Source organism: Pogoniulus pusillus, chromosome 30 (assembly GCF_015220805.1).
Source record: "Pogoniulus pusillus isolate bPogPus1 chromosome 30, bPogPus1.pri, whole genome shotgun sequence".
Taxonomy (NCBI): domain Eukaryota; kingdom Metazoa; phylum Chordata; class Aves; order Piciformes; family Lybiidae; genus Pogoniulus; species Pogoniulus pusillus.
The window spans coordinates 5,357,625-5,384,753 of NC_087293.1; the positions used below are offsets into that span (position 1 = coordinate 5,357,625).

At 46.2% G+C, this 27,129-nt stretch overlaps 1 protein-coding gene across 3 annotated transcripts in view; it reads left to right on the plus strand.

Annotated features, from left to right (window-relative positions):
• GALNT9 (polypeptide N-acetylgalactosaminyltransferase 9) overlaps window positions 1-27,129 on the plus strand; it is a 246,241-nt gene that overhangs the window by 117,353 nt on the left and 101,759 nt on the right. For all 3 annotated transcript variants that reach the window (XM_064168137.1, XM_064168135.1, XM_064168136.1), the window contains one exon: window positions 13,212-13,329. In XM_064168137.1, the coding sequence (XP_064024207.1) occupies window positions 13,212-13,329 (118 nt within the window). The remainder of the gene's footprint in view (window positions 1-13,211; window positions 13,330-27,129) is intronic.

Here is a 27,129-nt window from a genome sequence, read left to right on the forward strand (position 1 = left end):
AGAGCATCCACTTTGTAGCCACACTGCACTGATTTCAGGTGTGCCTCTGAGACAGCAGCCCCTGGATGGATATGTTGAAGCATTTGTGCTGTCATGTTGTGCTCCCTAGAGAACTACAGTGCAATTTTGTGGCTTTTAAGTGATATGCCAGCAAAGACTGGTCTAGTTGAGGATGTCCCTGCTTACTGCAGGGGGGGTTGGACTAGAACCCTTTAGAGGTCACTTCTAACTCAAACCATTTTATGATCTGTGGTTCTTTGCCAATGGGAAGAGTGTATGTGTGAGTATTACTGATGAAAAGGCTTGGGAAGCCTGCACTTAGTATTGAGGTATGAAAGCATCCATGATTGGAACTTAGTAGCTGTGAACACTTTAAGTTATACTTCCAAAGAGAAAGGGAAATCAGACTAGTGAGCAGCCTTCTTCAATAGTCTCTGCTGGTTTGGTGCAGATGATGGTTGTGTAACCAGCTTCCCAAAACACTGCAAATGTCATGTCCATTTCAGTCCAGTTTGCAAGGCACACTAGTCCTCACCACTGGGGTTGGGATTCAGGTGTCTGTTGAGTGCATTCATAAGACTGCAGGGTTGTTCATCAGCTTGAAAACTGCAAATTCATGTAGTCCTTGCTGGCATTGTTCCTTTTAAGGCTTCTTTTGACATCAGTTTCAACAAATAGTGGGTTGCTTTTGTGTCTCTCTTTGTGTTTTGTAAAAGAAAAGGCAAATAACCAGTCATGGGGTTATCAGTTTTGTGGTTGCTGTAAGTAAACACTTCCAGATCTCACAGGCTCACAGGATGTTAGGGGTTGGAAGGGACCCAAGGAGATCATCCAGTCCAACCCCCCTGCCAGAGCAGGACCACACAATGTAGCACAGATCACGGAGGAATGCATCCAGACAGGCCTTGAAAGGCTCCAGAGAAGGAGTCCTCACAACCTCTCTGGGGAGCCTGTGCCACTGCTCTTGTGACCCTTACAGTAAAGAAGTTCCCCCTTGTGTTGAGCTGGAACCTCTTTTGCTGCAACTTACACCCATTGCTCCTTGTCCTATCCCAGGGAGCAGTGAGCAGAGCCTGTCCCCCTGCTCCTGGCCAGCCCTCAGATATTATAGACGTGTATTAAATCCCCTCTAAGTCTTCTCTTTTCCAGTCTAAAAAGTCCCAAGTCCCTCAGCCTCTCCTCATAAGACATGCCCAGTAGGATTAAAGATTTACAGTGCCAAAAAACCCCATACATAGACTGTTATCAGGGAGAATCAGAGCCTTGTACTTCTGCTGTTTGTGTTGTAGGAGTAAATATCATTGATCTGCAGAATTGGCTGAGACATTTGGAAAGCAGTGTCCAATCCCTCTTTTCTTCTGGGATTACAGAACAGATGTGCTTACTTATTTCCTCAGAACTTTTCTGTATGGAGCCTGATCCTCTGCTTTCTTGAACACTAACAGCAGTGTGATCTTACTCAGAGCCATGCTGGCAAGGAGCAGAAACTGTCTTTAAAGCCAGCAGGGTACTGTAAAGGCAGTCATGTCAAGTGACACCACAAAATGAGGCAACAGTGTGCCCAGGTGGCCAAGAGAGCCAGTGGCATCCTGGCCTCCGTCAGGAACAGTGTGGCCAGTAGGGTGAGGGAGGTTATTCTGCCCCTGTGCTCAGCACTGGTGAGGCCACACCTTGAGTGCTGTGTCCAGTTCTGGGCTCCTCAATTCAAGAGAGATGTTGAGGTGCTGGAAGGTGTCCAGAGAAGGGCAACAAAGCTGGTGAGGGGCCTGGAGCACAAACCCTGTGAGGAGAGACTGAGGGAGCTGGGGGTGTGCAGCCTGCAGAAGAGGAGGCTCAGGGGGGACCTCATTGCTGTCTACAACTCCCTGAAGGGAGGCTGTAGCCAGGTGGGGTTGGTCTCTTCTCTCAAGCAAGCAGCAACAGAAGAAAGGGACTGTCACAGAAGGTAGTTTGGGAGGTTGTGGGGAAAACATGCGAAGGCTCACTTGTATAGTTCAAGTGATTTATTGCTCAAACACAGAGATCCCCTCCCCAACTAAATTCCCCACGTGAGTTCTTTTAGGTTTGAAGTTGTAGAATAACAGTTCAGAAAATAGCAGATAAAGGAGAGTCTGTGATTTTCTTAGAGTTCTTTTGAGCCTTTAAAGTTACTCCGTCTTTAGGTGAGGGGTCCTTTCTTAGGTTTACTCACGGTTCAGCGGCTCAGCTTAGCAGGGTTCGAGGTTTGGGCAGTGTCCCTTTGTTCGTCAGGATCGGGCCCAAGCAGCTTGTGATGGTTTGGGGGCCACCCCACCCCCCCACACACTTTGTATTTGCCCCAGCTAACTCAGACGGCCCCTGGGAATATAGATGAAGCAATTTATTTACAGCTAGCAGAATTTACAAGCAGCTATTTACAATATATACAGTTATATACAATTATATACAGAAATATACAAAGGATAAACAATACAAAAGCACAACTCCCCTCCCAGAAACCAAGGTCCTCAGGAGGGGCTCTCAAACCACCCCAACACCTCCCCTGGCCCTCTCAACCTTACCCCAGTTCTCAGGAAGAAGAGAGGTGCAGCCAAGAGGTTAGGGAGCAAGGTTAGTAGGAGCAAGGTTAATGAGATGTGACCAGGTCTGAAGGCAAAGGCAGAAGGGAAAAACAAAATGGAGAAAGTTTACTTCTTCTTCCCAGAGCTCTCAGCGAGACTGTGAGAGAAGTTGACATCAATTGTTTTCATTTCACTGCCTGTTATCTAGTTCTTTTACCAAAACATTCCAGCTTGCTTCAAACTAGCACACAGCTTCAGGCCTCTGCGGGCCCCTCGCCGGGCAGGGCCGATCAGGAGCGAGAGGTCACCGCGGCAGGAGCGAGGCAGGCAGGCAGGCAGGCAGGCAGGTACAGGAGCAGGCACCAGCAAGCTCCCGCTCCAGGCAGGCACACCATTTTTATAATGCTCAAAAGAGGTGTAACCCTCCAGTCCAGGCTATTCTATGTTATTCTTACAGATTGGCACAAAGTTATCATCAATCCATACAATTGGAGAACTTTTACCAAGACAACTTCCAAGACCACCCCAAGCTCGGCCCACACCAGGTGTGGAGCGGGCAAGAGAGCTGCCCTTCCCCCTAGCCAAAACAGTGGCCATTGGTTACCTTTTATCTCGACTAGGGAGAGACTTTCTCATGGGGCTGAAGGATTGGTTTGGTTTTGCAATGCTCTTGGCATTAATGTGAGACACTATAAGCTTCACAACAGGGAGGCCTGCTAAGGGCTTCTGCTACTCTCCACGACAGGGACACAGTCTCAAGTTGTGCCAGAGGATTTCTAGGCTGGATGTTAGGAGGAAACTCTTGCCAGAGAGAGTGATTGGCATTGGAATGGGCTGCCCAGGGAGGTGGTGGAGTGGCTGTGCCTGGAGGTGTTCCAGAAAAGCCTGGATGAGGCACTTGGTGTCATGGACAGGGCTGGGTGCTAGGTTGGCCTGGCTGATCTTGGAGGTCTCTTCCAACCTGGTTGATTCTATGAAATGTCAAATCAGCTGTTGTGGTGCAAGTGACAAAGGGGATATGGCCTTGAAGTGCAACGAAAGGCAAAGAAATAGCAAGAACAAAGTGCCAGGTTTTGTAAAGATTTCTGTTGCAGTTTAAAGATGGTTCCTTTGTTGTTTCCCCCCTATTAACACTCTGAAGTTCAGAGCAACTGATGTGCTCCCAGTCAGCTTCTGCAGGCAATCCATTTTGCATGTCTGACATTTGAGATCTAACTTGAAGAGGGTTGCCGTTTTGACACGCTGTGTCCATCACTCAGTTTTCCATTTGTGCTGCTGAGAACACACTGCCCAAAAAGGTCCTTATCATCTGGCAACAAACTGTGTAACAAAAGATCCTGTTCCAGAGGGTTTCTATGCGTTGAAACAAGCTGAGTGGTTTGTTTTCTGTATGCAGAAAATGTTACTGGGTTTTGGGACAGCAGGGCAAGTTTCTGCTATCCTGAGCTCTGGCTCTTGCTGTCTTTCTTCCCTCACCTGCCATGATTATGAACATGTGTCTGATTTCTTGATCTGCAACCATGTGATGGTTTGGGAGTTACCTCCCCCCTGCCCCCAGTGAATTCACCCAGCCTAGACTCATCCATCTGGAAGTTAAGGAATGAAGCTGTTTTTACAGCTTAGCACAGTTATACAAGCAGCAGATACTTGCAATGCATTACAAACACAGCTATATACAGGGATATACAAGTTAAAAGTAATACAGAAACACAGGACCCCTCCCAGAAATCAGAGTCCCCAGGAGGGGCTCCCAACCACCCTTCCACCTCCCTTCCACCCCCCCTCCACTGTTATCCCAGAGTCTGCCTTACATGCCAGGTGAGCTGGGAGGATCAGCAGGGGGGGTTAGAAGCAGAATAATTAGTTGGGTTACACAGATCCAGGCAGAGCAGCAGAAGCCCAGGGAGGAAAACACAGACTCAGACAGACTCCAACCATCTTATGTGTCCTTGCTGGTGTGCATCTCATCAAACCTGTGAGTGAAGTAGACATCTCTGTTGTTTTCTTTTCACAGCCTAGAATCCAATTTTACTCATTAAAATATTCCAGTTAGCCTCAAACCAGCAGAAAGCACTAACACTGGAGTCATCAATCAGCCTCACTCAGCCAAGCACTGCAGAGCTCTCCCTGTTGCCTTCCTCCAGCAGCACTGGTGCATTTCACTGTTGCATATGTTATCACTTACTGCTTTAATATGCCATAGCTTGGTACCAGTAGGATTGTATATGTGCATGCACTGGATCAGCTGCTCCACAAAGCAGGTGTCTCACTTGTGGGTACAAATTAGCATCTGCTTGGGACACGGAGAAGTGGTTTGTGCTGCCTGCTTCAGCTGGGAGTCCAAGTGCCCATCTCCTGGGCAGGTCTGTCACGGTGCTGGTGATGCAGCCATGTTGGGGCTTTGCTGCTCTGGGAAGAAATCCAGCTGTGAGCCTCAGCTTGGGAAGCAGCTTATCTGTAAAGTCTTTCAGGATGAACCATGCATTCCTGTCAGCATAAAACTGGTGACTGTTTATTGATTGATTCTGGCCATCTTTTCAGTTGCTGCTCCACAGGAGCCTGTAACAGAACTGGTCTTTTTTCCTCTATCCAGGTTCTCATGGATACCTGCTATATATTCCTGTTTAGTATATTATTTCATACCCACAGTGTCCTGCATTTCCTAATCAAGCACTCTGGGTTGCTCTTCTCATGTGCTGTAGTCTTCCAAAGGGGTTAACAAACCTTCCCATCATTAAGCTTGTCAAGTTTTTTTCCCAGTAGCTCACAAGCTGCAAATCTGTCCTTGAGTTCTGTGCTCACAGCCTGGTGTGACTCTTTCTTGCAGAAGATATGAGCTGTAAGAAAAAATAACTGCTTATGCAAGTGCCATGCAAGTTATTGCACTTATCTGTCAGGTCAGGGGTGAGATGCTGCATAGGAACCTGAATCCAAGAACCATTGTCCCAGGAAAGGTGGGAAAAGCAAAGATATGGTGTGTGATATGTCATTTGAGTCTCCTCTTTCTCCTTACCCCTGCACATAAACATTTATGCTTATGTATTGATATATAGCTGTAGTTGTGTTAGCATTTTCTGTGTCTGAGTATTTGGAAGTTGTTTGTCTTGGAAATTGGACGTGGTTTGTGCTCTGAAACTTGTTTTGACTGTGACCTGACTGGGTGTATACACTAACCTTAAGGCAGGAGGAGGAGGATGCATAAAGGAGATGGAGACTTACTGCATCACGTGCAGTGTGTCAGTCTAGTGCTCGTCCCTTTCTCCTTCACTTGTTCTTGACAAAGCCCTCAGGCAGCATCCTTCAGCTGTCATTCAAGGGGATGAGGAGGATGCACCTGGCTGGAGAAATGGGCAGAGTTGTGCTCTTGGAGTTCTCACTAATGCAAAATAGTCATGCCTCAGACCTGCAGCAACTGGTTTTCGTTTCTGGCCAACCTATCCTCTGTTTCTGCTACCCCAGCCCATAGCAGGCACTGCCTTCTTTCATACAGAGCCTCTCCTCTCTTGTGGCCACCTGCACGCTACCTGCTGCAGCAGCAGGCAGGCAGGGAGGGAGTGCTTCCCACCACCAAGTGCTGCTCTCTCTGCTTCCTCCCTTTCCCCAGGGTATTGCCCAGAGAAATGCCTCTCTCATATCTCCCTTGCTTCAGCCATGCCACCAGGTAATTTCCACAAACTGCCTGTGCTGTATCTTTCTGCAGTGCAGAATCAATGCTCTTCTAGGCTGCATTTTAAGGTTTAAGCTGCAAAAAACCCTCCCATTTTGCTGTGTTTCCCACATTATCATTTGAGTGCTGCTGTTGATTATAATGAACGCTTGCAACATCCTCAGTTGTGTTACAAGAATATTCCACAAATAATTAAGTTTGCCAACACCTTTGAGGTGCTGGTAAAAATAGTACACCTCTAATTGCTGCTTTGTGACACCTTCCTTTTAAAAAATGCCAATGTTGTACTGGAAAATGCATGACTTAGAGAAAAAAAAACCTTTTATATGAAGCAGGTGTGGGTTAAGTTATCTGGTGCTCTGAAGCTGTGAAATGCTAAGAACATGCACCTTCCCATTTGCTGCACCTGGGCTGCTGAGCAGGGTTTAAGATGTGCTAACACAGTTGCTTTTGCCCATCTGTCCATTTCTGACTTTAAAGGGAAGACTTTGCTGCACTGCACTAAGTAGCAGCTACAGGAGAGTGTTTCAGGTACTGAGAAAACCCAGTGAAGATAGCCAGGAGAGGACCTCATGCTTTTTGGGGAGCAGTTGGAGGGTTTTTAAGTGTTTGCAATCTAACACTGTAGTCCAGTACAAAATTATCCAGCTATATGCTTAAAGCACTCTTAGAAGTGAATCTGAGGCTTTCATGCTGCTGAAGCAGCTCTCAGACTTTTGCCTCGTCCTATTTATGTGTGCTTCACAGCTGGTGAAACAGAGGCAGGGGGAGGTGACTCACTGAAGGCCAGATGAATGACAGAGCTGGGAACAGAGTCAGGGTCCCTCAGCTCACAGCACTGTTACCAACTCACTGGGCTGTGCAATTGTATTACACTTAGTTTACAGTTGGGTCACTCAAAGCACAGAGAAGTTAAGGGTCTGGGCTTGACGAGGACTGAATGCCCAAGACCTGATGGAGGTGCTGAACATGCAGCATGCAGAAAAGTCAACACTGTGCACCATAGGCAAGTTCTTCCATCACGACAGCTTGCAGCCAGAGCAGAGCCACAGGCTTCTCACTTTAGCTTCTGGCGTTGCAGCCCAGCTGCTCTGCAGAAGAGCAGTGGCTGCAGGCAGCCAGATTCAGGTAGAGAAAGGCACTGACAGAGTTGAATTTTGCCTGCCTTCCTTCTGCTATTGCACTGCTGTTATTGCTCATTCCTGAAAACAGGGATTTTTTTTTCTCTGAATAAGCCATGACTGTTTGTGAAGTCTGTATTTGAATATACCTAATGAGAAGAGATAGAAACTAGAAGAGAGAGGGAGTTGCAAGGGCAGTCCTCAGCAGCATTCATCTGTGAGTGATGGTTATGTAGCTGCATCTAAGATGTATTTCCCACCCCATTCAATTAACAAGTCAGTGTTTTAATAGGCAAAGCTGACAGCTGCAAAAATCCATCCCCCAGAGAGAGAGAGATTCCAGCACCTGAGAGCAGTCTGCAAAGCCTACTGGTACCATTGCTCATTAGGAAGGAGAGAGAAATGTCCTCGTGGGAGCATCCTACTGCTGTAAGGAGCTGCCTCCAGAGGGGTTTTTTGTAGGGCTGGAGAGAGAATGAGTCTACACTCAAACTAGCAGCTTGCTTTGCAGTCATGCTGTAGCATTCATCCAGTGAAGCCTACATTCAGCTTTTAATAGATAAAAAGGGAAATGAAGAAATTGGAGTGGTTTTCTTCCCCTTACCTCCTTCCCTTTTCTATCCTGGGTAACACTTAAGAAATAACTAAATATCCTCTCACAACCTTCTTTCATTTCAGACCTATTGAATTCTTTTTCCTTGGCTGTGGTTTTCTTTCATTTCAGTTTCTGGACCAGATTTATTCATTGGTAGCCTAAGATAGGATTTTCAGTGCTACAGGATGTGACAGTGGGATATAAATAGCAAGTCTGGCCTGTGTACAGGAGACCTCTCAGCTTTTTTAGGGAAGTCTGTCTCCAAGCATGGCTGTAGAACTCTAAGCAGAGAGATTCATTGTACCAAATAACTTGAATTTATAGGTGTCATCCGTCATAGAATCATATAGAATCACAGAATCAACCAGGTTGGAAGAGACCTTCAAGATCATCCACTCCAACCTAGCACCCAGTCCTAGCCAGTCAACCAGACCATGGCACTAAGTGCCTCAGCCAGGCTTTTCTTGAACACCTCCAGGGATGGTGACTCCACCACCTCCCTGGGCAGCCCATTCCAATGCCAATCACTCTCTCTGACAACAACTTCCTCCTAACATCCAGCCTAGACCTCCCCTGGCACAACTTGAGACTGTGTCCCCTTGTTCTGTTGCTGCTTGCCTGGCAGCAGAGCCCAACCCCACCTGGCTACAGCCTCCCTTCAGGCAGCTGCAGACAGCAATGAGGTCACCCCTGAGCCTCCTCCAGGCTTGCCAAGGTCCCAGTGCATGAGTATAGACCTCAGCAGAAGGTGGGATGTATCCAGCCACCAGTACCCAGGGCCATACCTGTTTTTCATAGAGCTCTGAGACCACTTCTAACTAGAGGCTGACTGATGGAAAGTCTTCACACATAAAACCAAGGCCAAACAGAGAAGTGCTGACATTTCTTGCACAGTCAAAAAGGGCACTGTGGAGTATAAGAGAGATCCAAGCACAGGATGCTGTGGTAACTGCTGCAGTTTCTTTGCAGAGTTTCTGACATCTGACTTCAGGTTCCTCTGGCCTTGATTGAATGAGTGCAGGGATCTGTGTGCACTGGAGTCATCTGTGAAAGCCAGATGTTTGCCTTTGTAACCTTTTATGTTCTTGTTCTTATCCATCTCAGCAAGCCTGTGAGTGCAGCAGACATCACCATTGTTTCCTTTTCACAGCCTAGCATCTAATTCTTCTCACCAGAACACCCCAGCTAGGCTCAAACTAGCACACCATTGAATCTTGTCCTCCCAGCTCATGATCCAGGGGATGCATCTCACTCTGTAGGGGTGGAACATGAGAGCTAATCAAGCTGTTTCAGCTTCTTTGTCAGAAACAGAGACACTCAAATGTGTTTCTATCAACAGCTGCCTTTTCAATTACGCAGAGAAGACATGAGAGGGACAGTGTGCACTGCAGTGTGGGCTTGTAACCAGCTGACAAGTTGCAGTGGCTTTCAAACTGAGTAGAAGTGCAAGGGAGAGATGCTGGAGCAGTACCAGCACAGTCCATTCCAGGTAGAAACAGCACCACATCAGCAAATGAACCTTTTCAGGGGTACCAAGGAGTTCATGCCAGGGCTGGACTGTGATCTGTGATGTCAGGGTATGCATCAGGCCCAGGAGCAGAGAGTTGTTTTGTGTCATCATATCTGGGCCATTTGTTTGAAGCCTTTTTTAACCTTCTGCTGTAGAAATGGAAAACTGCTGATGAGGAAAACAACCTGATGTGATGATACCTGCTGTTACCAGTGGGTTCCACAAATAAAAGGGGTTAAAAAATGTGTTCAGGACAGTTTTACACTTGTATATGAAACTGTCTCACGAGTACTCAGTGCTCCTGAGACCACACCTCAAGTACTGTGTCCAGTTTTGGTCACCACATTACAGGAGAGACATTGAGGTGCTGGAGCAGGTGCAGAGAAGGGCAACGAGGCTGGGGAGAGGTCTGGCAAACATGGCCTATGGGGAGAAGCTGAGGGAGCTGTGGTTGTTTAGTCTGGAGAAGAGGAGGCTGAGAGGGGACCTTATTGCCCTCTACAGCTACCTAAAAGGAGGTTGTAGTGAGGCTGGAGCTGCTCTCTTCTCCCAAATTACTATTGATAGGACAAGAGGAAATGGCTCTAAGTTGTGTCAGGGGAGGTTTAGGTTGGCTGTTGGGGGGAAGTTCTTTCCTGAGCAGGTGGTCAGGCACTGGAACAGGCTGTCCAGGGAGGTGGTGGAGTCACCATCCCTGCAGGTGTGTAAGAGAAGAGTGGATGTGCTTGAGGCTATGGTCAGGTGATGAAAGATGCTGGGATGAAGGTTGGACTGGATGATCCTGGTGGTCCTTTCCAGCCACAGCGATTGATAGTGCTTAGATGTTGTGCTGAGGGATTTGGTTTAGTCAAGGACTTGTCAGTGTGAAACTAATGATTGGACTCAGTGAGCTTGGAGGTCTTTTCCAATCTGAGAAATTCTATGATTCTGTGTGCATTTTGTTGTCTTAGGCAAATACCTCATGAGTAGCTTTCTGTGCAAGAAACAGGCAGATGCCTGGGGTGGGACAGTATAAAATCAGTGCATTACAAAGGGAATTTCCTAAAATGAGTTTTAGCTCTTTTCCCTCATCTTTGTTTCTGTAGGGCATTTCTATGGTGTTTAGAGGTAAAATTTCAGGCCACAGATAAAGCATTCTCTCTTCTACCAGAAAATAGCAAATTGGCATGAGCTGGAGTTTTCCTGATGCACTTCTACAGCAGCCCTGTTAGGAATGATGCTGTATCCGCCAGATGGTCCAAAATTGCTTCCCTTTCAGTGGAAAAGGGACCACAATTCATTCTTCTAGGTCAACTCCAAAGGTGCTGTTTCTGAAGTGATTTTACTCTTTTCCTGATTCAGCTGCCTGGTCTGCCAGGCTTGCAATAAGATTGACCTTCTGTCCCTAGGGCCTGGGCACATCCTGCAGACCAGACCGCAGGACGACTGCCCTAAGCTTGCAGTTGGCACTCGTAGCCCTCAGCTGAATTGCAAGTCAAAATTTGTTTTCCACCTTAGGGTTAGCCAAGTTTACATTTGAAAGTTGTTGGAGCAAAACCTAGCTCCTACCTTGAATTTTAACGAGGCAGGTGTTGTGCCCAGTACACAGATGCAGGGGAAGTGGGGACAAAGGAAACGAGCAAGTGTCAGTAGCTTGCATTGCATTGCAATAATGAGCAGGGCCATATGGTAAATCATCTCAAAATTTGTTGCCAGTGCCACTCAGTGACAGCTTTCAAATTGCTTCCTAAAAGAGAGCAGAACTGTAGTTTTACAGAGAAAGAAAAGTGATGCTCAGAGAAGGAAACATATTTATCTGAAATCACCCAGTTGGTCAGTGGTAGGTCTGAGGGCAGAGTCTCTTCAGCCAAAAATGCTTCCATCTTTTAGAGACTGACCTCAGCAGACATAGAATCATAGAATCAACCAGGTTGGAAGAGAACACCATCATCCAGGCTAACCTAGCACCCAGCCCTAGCCAGTCAACCAGATCATGGCACTAAGTGCCTCATCCAGGCTTTGCTTGAACACCTCCAGGGATGGCAACTCCACCACCTCCCTGGGCTGCCCATTCCAATGCCAATCACTCTCTCTGGCAACAACTTCCTCCTAACATCCAACCTATACCCACCCTGGCACAACTTGAGACTGTGTCCCTTTCTTCTATTGCTGGTTGCCTGGCAGAAGAGACCAACCCCACCTGGCCACAGCCTCCCTTCAGGGAGTTGTAGACAGCAATGATATCTGCCCTGAGCCTCCTCTTCTCCAGGCTAAACAGGCCCAGCTCCCTCAGCCTCTCCTCACAGGGCTGTGCTCCAGGCCCCTCACCAGCTTCGTTGCCCTTCTCCGGACACCTTCCAGCACCTCAACATCTCTCTTGAATTGAGGAACCCAGAACTGGACACAGCACTCAAGGTGTGGCCTGACCAGTGCTGAGTACAGGGGCAAAATAACCTCCCTTGTCCTACTGGCCACACTGTTCCTGATGCAGGCCAGGATGCCATTGGCTCTCTTGGCCACCTGGGCACACTGCTGGCTCATGTTCAGCTATTATCTACCAGTACCCCTAGGTTCCTTTCTTCCTGGCTGCTCTCAGCCACTCTGTTCTCAACCTGTAGCTTGCTTGGGGTTGTTGTGGCCAGAGTGCAGAACCCTGCACTTGGCCTTGTTAAATCTCATCCCATTGGCCTCTGCCCACCCATTCAGCCTGTCCAGGTCCCTCTGCAGGGCTCTCCTACCTTCCAACAGATCAACATCTGCTCCTAGCTTGGTCTCATCTGCAAACTTACTGATGCTGGACTCAATCCCCTCATCCAGATTATCAATAAAGATGTTGAAAAGGACTGGGCCCAGCACTGACCCTTGGGGAACACCACTAGTGACAGCTGCCAACTGGATGTGGCACCATCATAGAAGTGGTAATCACAGAATGCCTGCACAGAGGCTGAAATTTCCCTGTTGGAGCTGATTTCAGGAAGTCAAGCTGGGCCTGTTTAGCCTGGAGAGGAGGAGGCTCAGGGGTGATCTTATTACTGTCTACAACTACCTGAAGGGGCATTGTGGCCAGGTGGGGGGATATTAGGAAGAAGTTCTTCACAGAGAGAGTGATTTCCCATTGGAATGGGCTGCCCAGGGAGGTGCTGGAGGCACTGCCCCTGGGGGTCTTCAAGAAAAGCCTGGATGAGGCTCTTAGTGCCATGGTCTAGTTGATTGGATAGGGCTGGGTGCTAGGTTGGACTGGATGATCTTGGAGGTCTCTTCCAACCTGGTTGATTCTATGATTCTATGATTCTATGTGTCAAACTTCACACCATTATTTACCCATGGCACTTGACATGCACTTATTTTTAACTCATGGGGAAGGGGAGCCCTTGCTTCTGACAAAGCTCATGTTTTTGTGTATTAATCTTCAAATCAAAAGTTGTCTAGTTCTTGTGCTAGTCTGTATGGTGGTGAGCTTGAGATCCCAATGAGCTGGAGATCCAGCACAGAGTTTGTGTCTATAAAACAAAGGAAAGCCAGCCTGAGCCATCACTTTTATGCATAGAGTCCTTGGCTTCACATCTCGTGTCTGCCTCACAGGCAGCTGGTCCAAGTGTGTCTGGCAGTGTGGTAGCTGTTCGGGTGGCTCTGGCACTCACTCCGTTGGGAGATGAAGTGCAGTGTGATTGCACACCAACAGATACATTTAAAATGTCAACTTGGAGACTAAGAACTGTTTTGCCTGTGTCAGTTTAGGATGTGGTTTCTGAGGTAGCTAGCAAATGACTTAATGCTTTTCTTTACTCTCTCCATGCAGGACACCAGCCATGATTGGATGCTCGTTTGTAGTGGACCGGGAGTATTTTGGTGAGATCGGCTTGCTTGACCCTGGTATGGAGGTCTATGGAGGAGAGAACATTGAATTGGGCATGAGGGTGAGTAACAAAGAAGAGGCTCTGTGCCATGTCCATTTGCAAGGAAAGACTGGGAGCCTGTGGCCTAAATGACCTGCCACCTGACTGATAGGCTATTACTCTGAAGTAATTGATAGTGCAACACTATCTGGAGCTGGCAGTCCCAGTAAATGAATGCTCCTGGCCTTACCAGCCCTGAGAGAACTGATAACAGTCAGAATTATTGTTTAGTGGTTCATTCTGTCAGTGTCTGAATCCAGGAAGAGAGATTTTGCCTTTGCCAGTAGCTCTGCTTGTGCAAACAGCTACACTACATCTTCGTGTGCTCACTGCACCTAGATGATGCTTGTGTGCCGGTGACCTGCCAGAGACAGGACCAAGAGAAAACTACAGCCAGGCTGGTAGAAGTTGGTTTCAGTGGTGACTGCTGTGGTATTTTAAGGGCCTTCCTTATAGAATAAGAGCTGTAGTATTCCATTCTGTTGGGTAGGATGGTGAAAGTTTGGACAGATAGGAAAGCATCAGTCCACCCTCTCCTCTGGACCTATAGGAGGCTTGATAATCATGATGCTTTACCCTGGTTTTCAAGGTGCTGCTGAAGTCCAAGGAACGTGTCTTTGCTTATCACTTGAAAATTGGGCCACTTAATGTTGCATGAACACAGTTTCCTCATTACAAAGTTGACTGCTTAATTATTTTCCCCTTACTCTTTATTCCCTGTTTCACAGTAACACGTCCCTGGTGCATGTAATGTGCTCATTAAAGCATACATTCTGCTCGTGGTGAAACACTGAACATCAAATTAGTCCATTCTTCCTCTGACTCTCTTTTCCTGAAATGGCTACAGACTCCTTCACACCAGTGGGCTGGGGAAGAAGGTCTTTGCAGCAGGAGTTTATTTTCACATCTGGATGTGTATTTATTATTCCAGCATCACGAGAGGGATAGGGTTTGTGATGGGACTGTGTGAATACACTGCTTGTACTTTAAGGTTCAGAATTCACATAGGGGACAGAAAAACTGCTACCACAAATCATCCAATTTTCCTTAAGAGGGTCAGGCTATTACCAGGATTGTGTGAGCTTTCCTCTATCATTGTGTGGGGCTCTGAGCTGTTTGAAACTTTTTCCACATGGCTGCTCCCAGAACAGATTGAACACTCTGGCAAAACTCTGGTGTAGCTGATGAGTAAGCCTCCTAAGAAACTTGAGAGCTGTCGTTCTTCCTCAGATGAGAACTCACTGAGTACGGTGAGTAAACAGAGGCAAAGGTTTTAATAGGATTATGAAATGACACTTGCTTGAAGAGACAAAGATCTGAAGTGAGTGAGGACAGGTTTGCAGAGGTAGGGAACTTGTTAAAAGCTGCAGAAAGCTGGGATCTAAAATCCAGCTCTCATTCTTTGGGTTTTGTTGGTTTTGTTTTGGGGCTGCCCTATAAAGAATAATGAACTCTACTGCTGTAAAAGGCTGTGTGAAAGCACAGGAGTCTGAGCAAGTTGGTTCTGAAACATGCTGTGTGTCTGTGGTATGACTCTGTGGGTCTGTGTTTCCAGCCTGGATCTAGCATGGTAAGAAATACACAGTGTCTTTATCTGCAAGTCCTATATGTGATCCCCTCCTGCGTGTCTTTCGGAGCTGTCAGAAAGTAGAGGCAAGAAAATGCACAGGAACCTCCTCCTTTCCCTCCAGGATCTTTATAAAATCACTGTGAATTTACAAATACTTTTTTTTTTTTTTTTAATTTTAAAACCCCAGAATCTGGAAGTAAGATGCAAATTATCAGTCCTGCCTTGAGGTCTGCTGCACTGACCCATCCAGGGGTAGCTGGCATATCTGCTACACCTGTGTTACAAAGGGGACATTGTTTAATGCAAGATGATCTTTTTTTCCAACATTAATATTGTTTATTAATGTTGATATTCAGAACTCCCCACAGCTAAACCAGAACAAAACTTCACCCAAGAACCAAAGGAAAAATAATCGAACAGCATAGAATCATAGAATCAACCAGGCTGGAAGAGATCTCCAAGATCATCCAGGCCAACCTAGCATCCAACCCTATCCATTCAACTAGACCATGGCACTAAGTGCCTCATCCAGGCTTTGCTTGAACACCTCCAGGGATGGTGACTCCACCACCTCCCTGGGCAGCCCATTCCAATGCCAATCACTCTTTCTACCAACATCTTCCTCCTAACATCCAGCCTATACCCACCTTGGCACAACTTGAGACTGTCCCCTTGATACTGTTGCCCACATGTGACTTGGCCTGTGTCGATCAATGAAAAACAGGAAAAAGGAAAGAATAAGTAAAGGAATGAGTAAAGAGCAAGGACCAATGTAACAATGAACAGTAAAAAGATGGGGAAGTGGTGGCACTGTTTTGGCTGAAAACTGCCCCTATTTAAGATAGCTGTAACCATAATCCTTTAAACTATTTTTTTTGCCAACTCTTACCATGTTACTGCTGAAAGAAAAGGGATGAGGCTCAGAGCATCTGAATTAGATTAGACTGCATCTAATGAACTCTCATTTAAATGGTTTCACTAAAGGGAAAGAAGGACACTCAGTGAAACTAATGAACCGATTTGGGAGGAATCTGTTTGATAACCCAGCTAATCCCCATTAAATCTGTTCTTTATTAAAAACCCATAATCTTGGGTATTCCACTATTAGCTTTTCCCTTTTCTAAATACCACGGAAGAAAATATTTAAATTATTAACCTAACCAATTTTCTGTGTGGAGTATGCAGGGCATAAACTGATGGGGGGGTTGCCACATCTGCTGAAATTATTTAGGGCTCTGCAGCTCTTTCTTCAACTCATATTTTGTGCTGTGAACTTCATATTGGTTAAAGCTGCAACTTTCTCCTAATGGGTTTGCTTTGCAGTTGAAGCCAATGCGTGTTTGCCAAGCTAGGGAGGTTCTGGTTTAGTTGAGAAGAAGCACCAGCTGTTCTGGGGAAATAAAAGTGAGGTGGACATGATTGCAGGCTTGTAATAGGAGGAAAATAGATGGGCACTTATATAATGTCATCTTGTACTGTATTTTTCAAAGATGACAGTTTCACCACAAGATGGATAAATAGAGGCCTGAATTCTGTTATGGACAAATGGTGCTACTCTCTCAGTGTTCACCAGCCAGCTGCTGGTGGCAATGATCTGAGAGTGTCTAAAGGCTGGCTTTGGCTAGGAGTTTGCAAAGTCAAGTCATGGCTAATTCCTAAGTGGATGAGATGCTCAGGCAGCCTGGATTGGTAGCTGCATTCGGGCAAGCACCACACCACCGTTCTCTCTCCTTGAGTCCTCATGGATCCAGGGAGCAGTAGATAGCCCTGTTTTCATTCCAGCTGGAGTTCAGCTGTCCTTTTCATAGCCTGGAGGCAGAGAGAAAGAAAAATAATGGCACTTTCTCCTGCAGCAGAGTTGTGATTGTGTCTCTGCCTGAAGAAGACACCCTCAACCCAGGGTAGGTCGTGTTCATTTTGCTGCTCCTGGACATCAGAGGGTCCCTCTGACCTTCGTACAGAGAGATATCCCAATAGTAAAAGAAAGTCAAACAGTTCTTGACTGGTGAGGAAGGCAGCCATCTCTGTAAGTGAATTATGACCTTGTAAGAAACTGCATGGTTTGCAAGTGTCATGGTAAGTTCCCTTCCTAGTGGGAGCTACAGCCACAGTTAATTGTTTAGAAAGGGATCATATAAACATTAAAAGCCTATTTTATGATTTGACCTAATACAGGCAGTTTATGATGCATCTTTTTATAGCAAGTCATTAATCATTGCACTAAGGATTTCCTGGTGCTGCAGTGATAAGGTAAATGAATTGCTCCTCTTTTTATTTTGTACCCATCAGCTATAATGGTGGGTGGGAAGAGATCAAGCATCCATTTGAAAGGATGCTCTAGTACAAATTAAATTCTGCTTTCACTGTTAAGAATCCAAACAAATTACATAAGAAATATGTTGCTGCATTGACAACTGAATGTAAAACTTCTTCTTTCAAGGCCACCATCATCAGGCCATGCTACTTTATTCTTAATATCGCTCTGATATACCCCAGAGGAGGGAATCTGCATCATAGAATCAACCAGGTTGGAAGAGACCTCCAAGATCATCCAGTCCAACCTGTCACACAGCCCTATTCAAGTCAACGAGACCATGGCACTCAGTGCCCCATCCAGTCTTCTCTTGAATACCTCCAGGGATCACAGTATCACCAAGGTTGGAAGAGAGACCTCATAGATCATCAAGTCCAACCCTTTACCACAGAGCTCAAGGCTAGACCATGGCACCAAGTGCCACGTCCAATTCTGCCTTGAACAGCTCCAGGGACGGCGACTCCACCACCTCCCTGGGCAGCCCTTACCAGCTAATGTCAGGGCTTACTTTTACCTTTTAGGGCAGAACACAAACAAGTGTACAAACACGTGGGTACCCTGTAAACAAGTTTAGACAGACATGGTAGCACCAGGGGCCTTCGTCTTCCTTTCCTGTGGTTGCTTCTCCCTGCTGTCTACAACTACCTGAAGGGAGGCTGTAGCCAGGTGGGGTTGGTCTCTTCTGCCAGGCAACCAGCAACAGAACAAGGGGACACAGTCTAAAGCTGTGCCGGGGAAAGTCTAGGCTGGATGTTAGGAGGAAGTTGTTGGCAGAGAAAGTGATTGGCATTGGAATGGGCTGCCCAGAGAGGTGGTGGAGTCACCATCCCTGGAGGTGTTCAAGCAAAGCCTGGCTGAGGCACTTAGTGCCATGGTCTGGTTGACTGGCTAGGGCTGGGTGCTAGGTTGGAGTGGATGATCTTGGGGGTCTCTTCCAACCTGGTTGATTCTATGATCTATGATTCTATGATAAGTAGAAGGAGGGAGAGCAGAAAAATATATCTGGGTAGGCCTATTATGGCCTACCATGACATTCATCAGGATGGGAAAAAGAATGAAACTCAGGTGATTTGTGCTCTCTGATGTTGTGATCACACTGCTAACGGTGGCCAAGCTGCCTAGCTGACATCTAGCATAGGTTATGTATATGTAAATGCGGTCCCACCTCTGGTTATGTATATGTAAATGCAGTCCCACCTCTGAGCTTTGCAGAACTACTCTGTGTAATGTCAAAAAATCACAATGCAGATACACTGAATTGTGTTTATAAGGAAATAAAACTTGCACCTGGTGGAAATCATCCTTTTCCCCAAACTGATGCTCTATGGCCTGGCTTTACTCCTTCAAAGAGCAGCTTAACTACATTTTGTCTGAGCAGAAAGCTAATGGCAGATTCTTGAGTAGTGAGCTCTTGACCTGATTTTATTACCTTTAGCTAAGGAGATTTAGACTCCAGATTTAGACTGTTTTAAAAGCAGATTCTAGGCTGGTGTGCTGCAATAAAAATGTCACCAGGTTTATGTATAGCAAACTTTAATTCTGAGTTCTGGCCAATGCATGTTACCTTGTGTGATTCATGCTGCCAGGCCCCTAGTCCTGGAGCTAACAGGCAAGTAGAAACCTTGTGCTAGAGACTTTCTCAAAGTCTGGGTTTTCCCTCCACAGGCTGTGGTTAAATAGAAGTGAAAGTTGCACAAGAATGCAGGTTAGTCAAAAGGTCTTGTTTCAGTGAATCCAAAACGACTTCATTTTGATTTTAACCTTTCCCAAGCTGTAATTTTTAGTATGAATTAATTTCATTTCAAATGAAAAAAAGAAATAATGTAAAAGAAAGCCTTTGCAGTTTGAAGGTGGTTAATCACTTAAACCTTGGTCACAAAGAATGTCACAATTGCTGACATCTGAAAGTGGAGTGCAGTCTGTCCTTAGACATGCCTATTCACACTGGAGTGTGATAAATCAGCATTTTCAGCACGAAGTTAAATGCTATTAAAATGTTTCTGACCGGTTTGCACTGCCTAAGCAAAATCCTAGCAAGGGATGCAATCTGCTGCTATTAGAATTTGTCCTGTTGCTAAGGTGGCAAAGATCTCTGTGATAAATTTCCTAGGTCTCATCCTCCAGATAAGCTGTGTAAGTAAAGGTGTTCTCTTCTCCAGCTCCAGTTTAATTTAGCATTTTTATAGGCCTTTCCTAAGGTAAAAGGATGTTAAGCTTGTAAAGTCAAGCATTAAGAAATCATGAAAGGATTGAATTTGTGGTGCCTGGATTACATTAATCTGCAGGTCCTTTCCCTCTTCAAAACAGGGGCTGGAGCAGTTTGCTCTGTGGTGATGTGCATACCTGATGAGCCAGGTCCTCTGCCCATCTGACTGTTTGTGTTCAGCACCTTTTAATTCCAGCAAAGTTTCATTGAGTCAAACTGGATGAGACTGGGCTTGACATCTGTATGTAGTAGTAATTCATTCTGTCTGGAAAAGGAGACAGACTGGTGAGAGGCCTCGAGCACAAGCCCTATGAGGAGAGGCTGAGGGAGCTGGGGTTGTTTAGCCTGGAGAAGAGGAGGCTCAGGGGAGACCTTATTGCTGTCTACAACTACCTGAAGGGTGGTTGTGGCCAGGGGGAGGTTACTCTCTTCTCTCAGGTGGCCAGCACCAGAACGAGAGGACACAGCCTCAGGCTGTGCCAGGGGAAATTTAGGCTGGAGGTGAGGAGAAAGTTCTTCACTGAGAGAGTCATTGGACACTGGAATGGGCTGCCCGGGGAGGTGGTGGAGTCGCTGTCCCTGGGGCTGTTCAAGGCAAGGTTGGACGTGGCACTTGGTGCCATGGTCTGGCCTTGAGCTCTGTGGTAAAGGGCTGGACTTGATGATCTGTGAGGTCTCTTCCAACCTTGGTGATACTGTGATACTGTGATACTGTGATGTTCATGCAGGCATCAAACCCCAGGCTGCTGAACCCCACAGTGTCCACAGTCACCATGAACCCCTGCTGTCCCCATTGCCACAGTGTGCAACTGCCAGTCCCAATGGGCCATGTGGGTGATAACTGTGCTAACAGCTTGGAGAAAGCTGTTAGCAGCATTGGTTACTCTGCTCCTAGTTCTGGGGTTGTATCTTCCCCGTAACTGGTGCTGCTGCCTCTGTGCAGTGAGCCAAAGAGATGCAGTGCTGTCAGCAAATAGGAAAACCATAAAAAAGCAGATGACAAGGACAGGCTGAATTCCAGCTTGACAGCCAATGCCTGTGCCAGGTTTCAGACGTCTGACATCCACCATGCTTCCAGCTGGAGGATTTTCTCTGTGAAGTGTCTTCCCACACATGATGAGAATGGCACCAGTGTAAAGTGAGTTAAAAGATGGCCCTTGGCCCATTCTGGCTAAGTTAGCCTACATGGGTTTTTCTCCAAGCAGATCATTTGTATAGTCGTAATTGTACTCTAAATGGGATGCAGGATCTTGTTTCTGGGGAGAGAATCCAACTCCCTACCTGTCTCCAATTTCTTTCAACTACAGTGCAGTGTCTGAGACTCAGAAACTTGAGACTGTGTCCCCTTGTTCTGTTCCCAGGCAACCAGCAACAGAAGAAGGGGACACAGTCTCAAGTTGTGCTGGGGGGAGGTCTAGGCTGGATGTTATGAAGAAGTTCTTCACAGAGAGAGTGATTGGCATTGGAATGAGCTGCCCAGGGAGGTGGTGGAGTCACTGCCCCTGGAGGTGTTCAAGCAAAATCTGGCTGAGGCACTTAGTGCCATGGTCTGGTTGACTGGCTAGGGCTGGGTGCTAGGTTGGAGTAGATGGTCTTGGAGGTCTCTTCCAACCTGGTTGATTCTATCATTCTATGAGTCTGTGATTCTATGAATCTGTGATTCTGTGAGTCTGTGATTCTGTGAGTCTGTGATTCTGTGAGTCTGTGATTCTATGAGTCTATGATTCTATGAGTCTGTGATTCTATGAGTCTGTGATTCTGTGATTCTGTGAGTCTATGATTCTGTGAGTCTATGATTCTATGAGTCTATGATTCTATGAGTCTGTGATTCTGTGAGTCTATGATTCTGTGAGTCTATGATTCTATGAGTCTATGATTCTATGAGTCTGTGATTCTGTGATTCTATGATTCTATCGGTCTATGATTCTATGACTCTATGATTCTATGGGTTTTATTTGGAGGTTTTTTTCCCTTTTCTTTCTTTTTCCCATTTTATTAAATTGAAGATTCCTGTAACCTTGAATGGAAAGCAATGTTTTCATGAGAACATAGTGCAGTGGTGTTCTAGCATGAAATTGCCAGCAAACTACAGGACTAGAGCTTGTGAATACCATTGCAAACACTCCCTAAAGTAGGAGCACTGGAAATAGCTCAGGAAAGAGCATCTGGCCACTTGGCTTCAATATCACATCATGCTCCATCAAGTGTAACATTTTATGTTACAGACTCTTTCGTGTGCTAGAACATTAGAAAAGCACAGGGCTGGAAATTTCAGAAAGAGATCAACAGTGAAAGAATTGAGGAAAGAAAATGTTCCCTTAGTCTTTGCCACTGTGTATTCAGCCACTTTCCTGCAGGTTTAATCTAAATCTCACAGAGGTTCCTCTGCAGTGGCAAGTGTGAACTGAATGAGAGAGAAAATGAAGAGAGGTTGACTGGGCTAATTGTGTTGAGATTGAAATAGGTTTCACTTGCCTAACGAGGAGACTGAACCAAAAGCCTAAAGATGAGCCACAGCTGGTCAGAAACTTTGGAGTACAACGTGTTTTTGATTGCATAATATCAACTCATCCAGAGCTCCAAGCGTTCTGTAGAACTCTACCTTTTGATGCTGATTACTGAAAACCTGGCTGGGGCTGTTGTGTACCCAGAGATGTCCAGCTGTCAGTCCTTATCTAGGTCCCAGCACACATGGCAGAGGGTTTCTTTGTCCTTTTTGGAGTTACTTTGAATGTTTTGCAGAACCTTTGAAAAGAAACGAGAGCAGTGCTGTGGAAAGCATCATCTTTCTGCTTGAAAAAATGAAGCACAGCAATGTTCCAGGACACCTGCTGCGTTTGCAGAGCAGGGAGGCACCAGGTTTCTAATTGACCTTTTTGATTAGCTCCCTAGGTGGTTCTTGTTTTGGGGGGATGAGAAGTTCAACTTGACCCTGTTAGAAGGATGGAGGGCTCTCAGGATGGCAGGAGTGCTTCCAGCCTAGGCTTCTGCAGTCAGAGCAAGTGCCCTGTGTGGAGATCTCCCACTCAGACCAGAAGCCTTGGTAAGTACCACAGAGGCAAACAGGGAATGTGAGACCCACAGCCCAAACCACTCTGCTTGGCTGTGGCTAGGAGTGATATGTATGCTTGTGTTGGAAGGTTTTTCCAAGTATCATCTTCTGGGCAAATTATCTCACTTGGGAAAATGTACTTCAGCTTTAGAGATGAGCTGCCAGATTTATAGGCTCCTCCAGTCTTGAGAGCAGAGTCTGGAGATGGGATTGCAAGCATTGAAATGTGTAACTTGCCATCTGTTGCTGAGGTGTTACCCTTGTAGGAACATTTGATTCACTATTATTTATGATGTTAAGCAGAGCCATATAAATCCTTGCCCTGGGCAAGTGGAAGCATTCTTGCCATGAGAGCAGGAGGAAGGTGATCTTTAATGAGTGGTGAGTTTGGAGAGAGAAAGTGTTGTGGAGTTTAGGTTTGTTTGGGTTTGGTTTAATTCTGCCTGGAAAACTTTGGGAGGTAATAGGACATTTTTACTGTGTCCTTTGTAGTCTGCTAAAGAAATGCCTGACTTCTAATTATCCTTGCAGTAGTGTTATCTGAATAGAGCCAAGCACATTGAGCTGGCCTGTGTGACAGATACCTCCAAGCTGAGGACCAAGAGCAAGGAAGGAATAATGCATGTACCTGTGTTGCTGAACAAAAGTTCACTCCTCAATGCCAAAAAATCACATTATTATCTGTGTTGTGAGCAATACACAGAAAGAAAACACAATACTGTGCATGAAAGAGACAAACTATTTTCTGATGAAAGTGGCAGATTGGCCACCAATGAAAAACAGATTTAATACGAGCCTGCTATAAACTTGGGTTTAATGGCCTTGATTTTAATTCCCTGCAATGAGGAGAGTCACAACAAAGAAGCCTCCAGGCTGGGTGACTGTGTTGTACAGCAGGTCAGGCACTTGACTGGGGAGCATTCCCTGGCTGTATGATCTGTAGGACTCTACTTTCTTACCCTTCCTCTTGAGATTGCCCATCTGCAAACGCTAACAATATCATAGTGGGCAAAACAGTCCAGGGAGCAGTAAGGTGCCCTCACCTCTAGAGTGGCAGAAAATGTCATCTGGAAGGAGACCAATGAGCTCTCATCTGTTTTGTAGTGAACATTTTGGCAAGGCACTATCAGCCAGGCACCTTGCAGGAAGGTGGCAAGGAGAGAGAGTTTCTCCCCAGAAGGACTCAGGTTGGAATGAGTCTTGGCATAGAAGGGCCAGAGCAGGGCAGCAGATCCCTGCTCAGCTAAGCAGAAACAGAAAATACACAGGTGTGTCTGTGGGCACAATGGCAGTCCTTGGCACAGCCAAAGCAGTGAGCAGATGAGAAGTTCATCTGTCGCCACCTAACCTTCCTCCTGCATGTAAACCCTAAAATGTTTTTCCAAGTTTGCCTGAGTTTTATGATCTCTTCCTTTTCTTGCTACCGGAGGCAGCGAGCATCTTCTATTTGCCTGCTTCAGTAGGACTGTAGCTGCAGATTTCCACTTAAAATACCACTTGGATTTCTTCTGCCTGGCATTTACAGAAATAATTTCCCATCAGCAGGAAAAAAAAAAAAAGACCCAAACAATTCAGTAACTTCAAAGCATGTCACAGCCCTAATTCCTAGCACACACAGAGGAAGCTTGGTGGTAAGCGACAGGACTAGAGGAAATGGTTACAAGCTGCACTGGGGAAGGTTCAGGCTGGATGCTAGGAGATACTTCTTCACAGAGAGGGTTATCAGACTTTGGAGTGGCCTGCCCAGGGCAGTGGTGGAGTCACCATTCCTGGAGGTGTTTAAGCAGCATGTGGACTTGGCACTTAGGGACATGGTTTAGTATTGACCCTTCGGTGCTGGGTCAAAGGTTGGACTGGATGATCTTTGAGGTCTCTTCAACCAGATGTTTTCTGTGATTTATTTGAAGCAGGTCAATAAGTATGAGGCTAACCAAGAGCAAACTGAAACAGAAGGCTCTAACAATGTCCTTGTGGCATGTTTGAGAGTCATTTGATGTCAGAGCCCAGGTTCAAACTGTGTTAAATTGACTTTACTGTATTTCCCTACTAACAGTTCCAAATCCAGAGCCTGAAATGATTCCTGTAGGTTATAGCATATGTGTACATTAGAAGAACTATTCTTAAGATTCCTGTGTTCCTTTAAGGCTTGATTGAGCAAGGAGAGAACAGGAGTGGTAGACTTCAAGAGGAATAAGCTCATTCTAAAGCCTGTTCCTGAGTAGGAGTGTGAGAACACATTCAAAGCAATTCTCTCTTGTGTTTCTCTTCCTCTTTCCAGCTGATCTTGCCACGTTGCTCTAGCAGCTACCAGGTGGGTTGCAGAGTTTCTGCTACCTCCTCTGCTTTGCACTTTGTGGCTGCATCACAAGCTGCTTTCTCTGTTCCCCACCCAGGGAGGGAAGGTTGTGTTCTTTTCTGTCTCGTTCTTTGCCTCCCTTTGATTCCCCATGAGTGAGCCATGTGGAGGCAGTCTGGCAGCAGTCTGTTAAGGACAGCACAGGGTGCCCTGCTTGCACTGCTGCAGGCAGACATATGTGTTATGTTCCCTCCTCCCTTCTTGCCCTCATTTTTTTGCCCCTCAGCAACAAATTGACTGACTCCTGACCAAGTCGAACCGGAGGAAGGTGCCAAAACAAGCTGCCCTGGTGCACCTGCTGGCCTGGCTGGTGGCTCTGTGACTGATGCGTTGTTAATGGTGCCATTCTCCCACCCCTCCGTGGTTTCAGCCTTTCCTGATCACGGTCCAAACGTTTGTTGCCCTGATGTTGTGCCTTTAGCCCAGAGGCGCCGATCTGCCAGACCCAGTGAGCCTCAGAAAGCTGCTGACAAGTTCAGCTCCAGTTAGCTGCAGTTCAAGGTCAAATGGGACTTTAAAATATGAATAAATGTCAGGGTTTGCTGGCACATCGATCTCAGGCTTTTTGATCACTGCCAGATCGCATGAATAAATTAGCCTTGACAGGTGCGATAAATTGTATAGACTACTGATCTCCAACAGTCAATGTTAAAGAAGGACATGGGAAGCCTGGGGGGGAAATACCCTCTGCAGATGCTCATATTAAATGAGGTGAGTTTTGATACGGTGCTCCGGGGCTGATCTTCGGGCAGGAGGAGGCCTTTTGTTCATTTGAGATTCTGTGCCAAGCTGGCCCGAGTCTCCCACTGAAGCATTGATTTCCTTTGTCAGAAGGAGCTTGAGTTACCTTGCACTATGAAATGAGAGGGATTCGACTGCCTTTTGCCACCAGCTGCCCAGCCAGTCCAGGGTGGCTTTCAAACAGCCTATAGAATCATAGAGTCAACCAGGCTGAAGAGACCTCCAAGATCATCCAGTCCAACCTGGCACTCAGCCCTAGCCAGTCAACCAGACCATGGCACTAAGTGCCTCAGCCAGGCTTTTCTTGAACACCTCCAGGGACAGCCACTCCACCACCTCCCTGGGCAGCCCATTCCAATGCAAATCACTCTCTCTGACAACAACTTCCTCCTAACATCCAGCCTAGACCTGCCCTGGCACAACTTGAGACTGTGTCCCCTCATTTTGTTGCTGGTTGCCTGGGAGAAGAGACCAACCCCTACCTCCCTTCAGGTAGTTGTAGACAGCAATGAGGTCACCCCTTGGTTTGAAGCCTTCCTCTCCTAAGAATGGACATAAGGCTTAGGCTTGAGGTGAGGAGAAAGTTCTTCACTGAGAGAGTCATTGGACACTGGAATGGGCTGCCTGGAGAGGTGGTGGAGTCACCGTCCCTGGAGCTGTTCAAGGCAGGATTGGACGTGGCACTTGGTGCCATGGTCTAGCCTTGAGCTCTGTGGTAAAGGGTTGGACTTGATGATCTGTGAGGTCTTTTCCAACCTTATTAATATTGTGAAACTGTGATAAGCAAACAGGTCTCAAACTAAAATAAAGGAAAAGCAGAGGACATTGAAAGTAGCTCTATACAGGCTGCAATACTCCAGTGAACACTGTCAAGCTGTGACTCATTTGCATCTCAGCTCTTTGCTTTCCAGGGTCTTTTTACTTGGAAACCAACACAGATCTGCAGAGAAATTCCCATGGCTTGCAGGATGTGCTTTCTTCTCTATGATTTTCTATAATAGAATTGAGGTTCTTACTTTCCCTTTCTTTTTTTTTTGGCATAAATATTAGTAATATCAACCACTGCTTAATGATTATTTTTCAACAAGGAGTTTTCTTCTGCTGAATGTGTCAAAAGATGTTGAGGGTAGAGTAGGTTTTTTTTCTGATGCTACTTCATGTGTCTCTAAGAACTTAGTTTTCTTAGCTCTAGATGCAAGTACCACAATGCTTTCCAACATCAGATGTACCAGAAAGCCAGGCTTCCTGTCACAAACAGGGAGGCTTGTTCTTTTGTGTGCTCTCTTCTCCTTAATTAAGCATGCCCTCTGTCTGCAGCATCGTACACACATTCTGTCTCCCCATCTTGATAACTCATCTGCATGTTTGTGTACAGAAGCCTGTGTGTACATGTTTATACGTATGTGGAGATCGTGGAGTAGTGCTCATTTTGGGCTGCTCCTCTTCTCAGTGCTTCTGATGAATAGCTGGATTTATGCCAGAACACTGAAGCTCACAATGCTGTTAATCAAAACCACACAATTTAAAATGGAGGCTCTTTTTTGTGTTGTTTCACAGGACAGTAGAGGTTGGAAAGGACCTC